Here is a 6,075-nt window from a genome sequence, read left to right as displayed (position 1 = left end):
TGTGTGGAGGTGGTGAGAATTTGAGAATCATGTGTGTACTCACAAGTAATTCTTAAACAGAATTTATTAAAATTTCAATTTAGTGTGCAAAGCTATTGAACTAAAGAGGCAAAAGTTTCAACTTAAAACACTAATGAAGATGTTGTACTCTAAAAAGGCAAAAGAGATAGAAATGCCTTTAGAAGTGCAGACCCTGATAAAAAAGTATGTACCTGTCAAAGACTATTCTTTCTTTGTCTATAATTTTAAAAAATCATATGATTTGAAGTTGTAATTTTTAAGTAAGAATAAATCTGTAATATGAATTTTCCACTGTATTGCCTGCTAGAAATAATTAAAGTAAAATATATCATCTGACACCATGAACTGCCTAAACAGGACTAAATACATACTGTAGACTTTATTGTTCTATTATTTACTTCTATTACAGAAGTCAAAGTATTTTATTATTTGAACTAGACAAATACTATAAGGAAAAATGCTATAACATGGTATGCTTTTTCAAATATATAAAATTATAGCAGAAATCAGCAAACCATATATAACTTGTATTTGTTTTCAGAAGATTTTTTCATATTTGTCATTCTATAATTGAACCTAGGAAATTGAGTCAAGTATTTATGGTAAATTGATTTTTACTAACATATGTTTCCTGGTTGATAAAGATTTCCTTTGTGGGAAGCTAAGAAACATTTAACATTAGGAGTCTATTTTATAGCAATGTACAATGGAATATTTTGAAAAATGGTTTGTAGAAATTCTTAATCTCTTAAGGTTTATGAAAATCACCATATCATTTAGTAAGGATAATGTGCTTTATTTTATAATGTAGAGTGGAAAGTTAAAAAACGTTTATTATTATGCTTCAAAAAAAGTCACATGTACCCCCCAGCTGACTTTGCAGTCCAACCAGAGAATTTGGACACACATGTACATATGTGTAGCTTGTTAGGTAATTTCCTATTTCATAACCAAATATTAGTTTACTTACAACCCATCATCTAAGTATAAATAAAAACTAGGAACCATTTCATAGTTATAAAAAATATATGTATATAAAAAATAGGATAGACATACAGCTACCTTCTATTAGTTCATTGAGAAGAAAGGTTTGTGCTAATATTATTTAGACAAGATATCATATAGATAAAATAGCAATGAAATATTTTCCAAACAGGTTAGTAAGAGAGTTACAATAATTATTACATTGCATATTGTTGTCTTCATAGTAGTTATTCAGAGGACAAGATGTAGACATGATATCTTCTCTAAACAATATTAGTACAATCCTTTCTTCTCATTGAGCTAAGAGAAAGTAGCTGTGTATCTATTCTATTTTTTATACACATATATTTTTTCACTATAAAATGGTCTTTATTTATATTCCCTGTTTTCCTATTGTTTTGTCAGAGATGGGTGTTCCATTGCTGTTACAGAAGCTGAATTTGGAGAAGTCTTTAAAGAACATTTTCATACTTGATGCTAGTCCAGATATTGTTGGTGCCTGAATTCAGAAAAACAACCCAATATAGAAAACATTCTCTCAGGCTTTCACAGAGAGCAAATTGTTCAAACAATGGCCATGAATGATCTCAGCAGCTGACACTGACAAAAGACCCACAAGGTTCTGTACATGGTACCATGGTAAATCCTGAAGGGATTTAAGTGTCCTTATCAGATAGCAAAAATTCCATTTTTGATTATATAGGTCTTACTTTAATTTGGTCTTAACCATCCATCAGAGAGGATGGATCTCAGTTCATTGAGAAGAAAAGGATAACCACAAAGTATAAAAAGTAAAATTATGTTAGTATGCTGAGCTGTAAAATGCTCAAGTCAACAACTTCTGACAATTGCCATTTGTGCTGATAACTCACTACTATTATGAACTATTGAAGAGTTATTAAAATAAGTGTTGAAATATGATTCAAGAAACCAAACAAATTCAAGCACACAAATATTTTTAAAATATAGACAATGAAAAACACAAAAATAACGGAATTGATTTTATTGTATATGTATTGCTGGGGTTCAGCTAAATACATGTGAACATTTTATATATAAACAACAAAATTTCTATGCTAATTTTATTTGAGCATAAAGCAAGTGAAAAGTTTTTTCCCTGGTTTGAGAAAATAGGAAAAACTCATACTCCTGAAATGCAGTAGCAAAATGCATTTATGATCCATGTTGAACAATGATGTTCACATCAAATTTCACAATTAGCCAACGATATGAATTAATTGCAGTACATGTGAGATCAAAATGATCTTGCTATTCAGCGTTTCAAGTTACTTTGGACCCTGGAAGACCAGGTGATCAAAGCTTTACAAATAAGTCACTACTGCATCTACAGGTAATACAAAAAGGAGAGACTTCCAGATGTTAAGCATGGTATTTTAGGCCCTGCCTGCCCCTTCAGTGCTTACAAAACTGCCTCCTCTCCAGAAGCCCAGCTGGAAATTGGGTCTCATATCACTGGGCTAGGAATTATGCCTGTGACTTTCTGGGGAACATACCCTATCACGGCCAATCATCCTGCCCTACAGAGGCACTGAAATTACCATCGTGTTCTCTCATAGCCTGCTCATAGAGATATGGGCAAGACCCGGGATCTTTCTCAGCCAGCATGATTACATGATTTAGTACTTTCATCTTGGTAGTTTCAGCTAGGGCCCTCGGACCCAACAAGAATTCACAGCGAGCAGGAACACTGTTGTGAACCTGCTGGTACACCAGGTACTCAGCCCGTACTAAATCTTCTCTGATGAATTTCCAGGGGTCCCCAACAGCAATGTGAGATCTCTCAGCTAATACCTTCCTATGTCTCAGAATGTCCCTAAGTTGCTCTTCACTGACTCTGTTGCCCATTAAGAAGATTGTACTGAGGATAAGTATCAGGAGATCAGCTTTAGGAATAATCTGGTCAGCATCATCCAGTACCCCATTATAAGTGAGTCCCAAGGCAGGGACAAGCTCATATGTGTGGCCAGGAGAACCCACTTCCCTTACAATAATGCCCAATCCCAGGTGCATACACTCACAAATTTCTGCGAAGTTCACATGGAACTGCTCAGGGGAATTGTGGGCCACCATGTGCTCCAACTCTCCCATGGTGATCTGCTCTTTCTTTTGATATTTCTGGAGTAGAAATCTCAGGATGGTATCTAGCTCATCATTTTTCATTGCATCCTTCCTGATCTGAGTGGCATCCTTGTCCTGGGACAGACTTGGACCCTCCACTTGCTGACTGCTGGACCCCTCACTATATTGCTTCCTTTCACTGGAAGCCATGACACTGGAGAGAGCAAAGAGTCCCTCGGGATTGAGAGGACCACTTGTGCTCCCAGGCCCAGGTTGCTCTCTTCCTGTGGCCACAGTGAAAGTGAAGGAGCAAGAGGATGCAGAGGAAGAAGTGGTGGCAGCAGTTTCCTCATCATTGAGGGCCTGGGCACCTGGGAAGACTCGTGCACTTCTATGTCCAGGATGGCCTTCTTCCTCCTGCAGGCTGTCTTGGCTCTTCTGACCATGGGGCATCATGGTTGTCCAATTGGATGATGAGAGTTTACGTTGAGGACTCTGGCCTGCAGGAGAGAGGGAGACTATTAGTTATTTTAGCTGAGAGTCACCACACATTGCCTCCCACAGAGAGCAACCCTTGTTGTCTTTGGGGGATGCTCTCTGCTTCACACTGTTTCATCCTAGTGATACTGGAATGTGGAATGAGGCTGCTTTTCAGGCTTCAGTTTAACTCATAGGACAAGACACTGGGAAGACAATATGGTGTAGGAGACCTGCGGAAAAGGATGTGTCCTTTCTGGCATGGGAAAATTCCTCTCCACTTCAGGCCATACACCACACCCCCACTGCTGACACTGCCTGTACTGATATGGCTGTGTGAGCTGAGGATACTGTCCAACAAGTGCCTCATCCCTGGCTCCTGGAGCTGCTGCAGGAGATTCAGCAGATCTCTGTGTGAAGAATGCAAGCATAGTCCTTTCACCCCAGTTTTCCTAGTGGGGGAAGCCATGACTTGTGAATGACACAGAGTACCGAGTGAAAGACTGCCTCCCTGCTGTCCCAGCTCACTCGAATGGCATTCAGCAGAGCCTGCATCCCAGTCTTGTGCTAGCTTGAACAAAGTCTCAGAAAAAGACAAATGTCTCTCCCCTGACAGGGAATAAACCCAATGCATTGCCGCCATCTAGGGCCTCATGAGTCGCTGGGCAAAATCAGGCATTCACAAATTCAGCGGGGCCCTGTGCCTCAGGAGAGGATGCTCTTCCATCTTTATCACGATAAATGGTGAGGTCCAGGGCTCTCTCTTTACTGCCTTGTGGCTGCCTTCTCTACAGCCCAGCAATACTGCATCAGCACACTCAGATTACAGAAGACGTGATGCTGATATACAGCACAGAATGCTCTGTGCAAAATGAGTATAAACCAAAGACATTTTTAGGTTAATGTGAGCACCTGGAGACTGTATCTGAAGGGAACTAAGTCAAACACACTATTTCCGATTCCACACTGCTTCTTCTGACTGGCAAAGCAAACCTTTAATTATGGCATACATATAAAGATAAATTATATGTAAATATAAATAGCATGCTCCAACAAGAATGACAGAAGAGGTTGTAGTAGTGGGAAGGTAGGAACGTGAAAACAATTTGCAGGGTGAATTACATGGAACCAGAAGAGACTTGGAACATTAAAAGCAATACTAGGCACAGTGCAAGGTCAGAAGTATCACAATCCTTGACCTCAAATTAAAGTACAATCTGCAATAATAAAACAGTATCATGCTGGCCTTACACCCTCTTTGGATGCATCCAGGAGAACAAACATACAGCAACAACACCAACCAAGTTCAAGCATCTTATCCTTGACAAGGGGCCAAATTCTACAGGAAATGTCACCTCTTTGTCAAATGGTGTTCAGAAAACCACCTCTCCACAAGGCAAAGCCTGAACCTAGACCCATACTGCTAACCATGCCCTGAACTAAAAGAAAACTATCTCAGCAATCTACATGGTAAAACCGAAACAATCAGCTGGAAGAGTCAAAATGGTAGACCCAGGCATCACCAAGGAGTTTGTGAGCAGAACCCCAGATGCACAGGTCATAATACACAGAATCAACAAATAGGATCATATCTAATGAAAAAGCTCTGCGCAGCAAGGGCAACACACAGCATCATGAAGAGATAATCTACAGAATGCGAAAGGAGACTTCTAGCTATTCCCCAGAAATAGGATTAATATCGGGAATAGTCATAAACAGAAAATACACGTTCTCCAAATAACAGGACCCAATTGAGAAACTGGGTTCTGAAATGAATGACATTTCTCAGATGAGAAAAGAGGATTGTCTAACATATACAGGAGAAAAAAGATCGGTGCTGCTAGACATTCAATAATTGCGAATTAAGTATACACTGAAATTTCATCTGACTCTAGAAACAGTGGTTATCCTGTCAAAATGACAAAGAAAATCCTGGAGATCCTTTGGGGAAAGGGAACACTTATTCCTTGTTTGTATGAGTGCAGTCAAGTGCAATCACTACGGAAGTCAACATGGGGATAATTTTGAAACTATCAAAAATTTATGCTGGACTAATATATTTCCTTCTAGGTTTCTTCCTATGAGAATTAAGACATCATAAGACAGTGATAGGAGCATACCCATGCTTATAGGAGCAAAGTTGACAGTAGCTAAATTTTGCAAGGAGCTTATATGGACATCAACCGATGGATAAGTAAAATGTGGTGTTTATGCACAACAAAGTACTATGCTCCCATAAACAGGAAAGAGCCAGAGTCCTTTGTGGGAAAATGTATGTACTTCAGGAGCACAAGATTGAGTGACCTAAATCAGAAATTCATGCTTCAATATTGCAGTTTCTCTTATATCAGAATCCAAACTACATATGAAAGGAAAGAAAATATAGATAATAATAAAAGCTGAGCCAGATTTATAATATTTTGTAAGTCAGGAAAAAAGAGATTTTAGGAAAAAGGAGAATGGCAGACCCAGTCCTAGCCCAGGTCCAGTGAGTGTGCGGAGAGCTTCCTGCTA

At 38.9% G+C, this 6,075-nt stretch overlaps 1 protein-coding gene across 1 annotated transcript; it reads right to left on the bottom strand.

The window, feature by feature from the left end:
- Window positions 1-2,523: 2,523 nt before the first annotated feature.
- LOC101578071 (melanoma-associated antigen 4-like) lies at window positions 2,524-3,540 on the bottom strand. The gene has a single exon (XM_004643671.1). It carries the CDS (start codon window positions 3,538-3,540, stop codon window positions 2,524-2,526), a length of 1,017 nt encoding a protein of 338 aa, XP_004643728.1.
- Window positions 3,541-6,075: the final 2,535 nt, after the last annotated feature.

Source organism: Octodon degus, unplaced genomic scaffold (genome assembly GCF_000260255.1).
Source record: "Octodon degus isolate 3935 unplaced genomic scaffold, OctDeg1.0 scaffold00181, whole genome shotgun sequence".
NCBI classification, from domain to species: domain Eukaryota; kingdom Metazoa; phylum Chordata; class Mammalia; order Rodentia; family Octodontidae; genus Octodon; species Octodon degus.
The sequence above is the reverse complement of the archived record's forward strand: the minus strand, read 5'-3'. Positions and strand labels throughout refer to the sequence as shown.

Coding starts and splice junctions, on each gene's coding strand:
- LOC101578071 (XM_004643671.1), bottom strand. CDS start 3,540: ATGATGCCCCATGGTCAGAAGAGCCAAGACAGCCTGCAGGAGGAAGAA.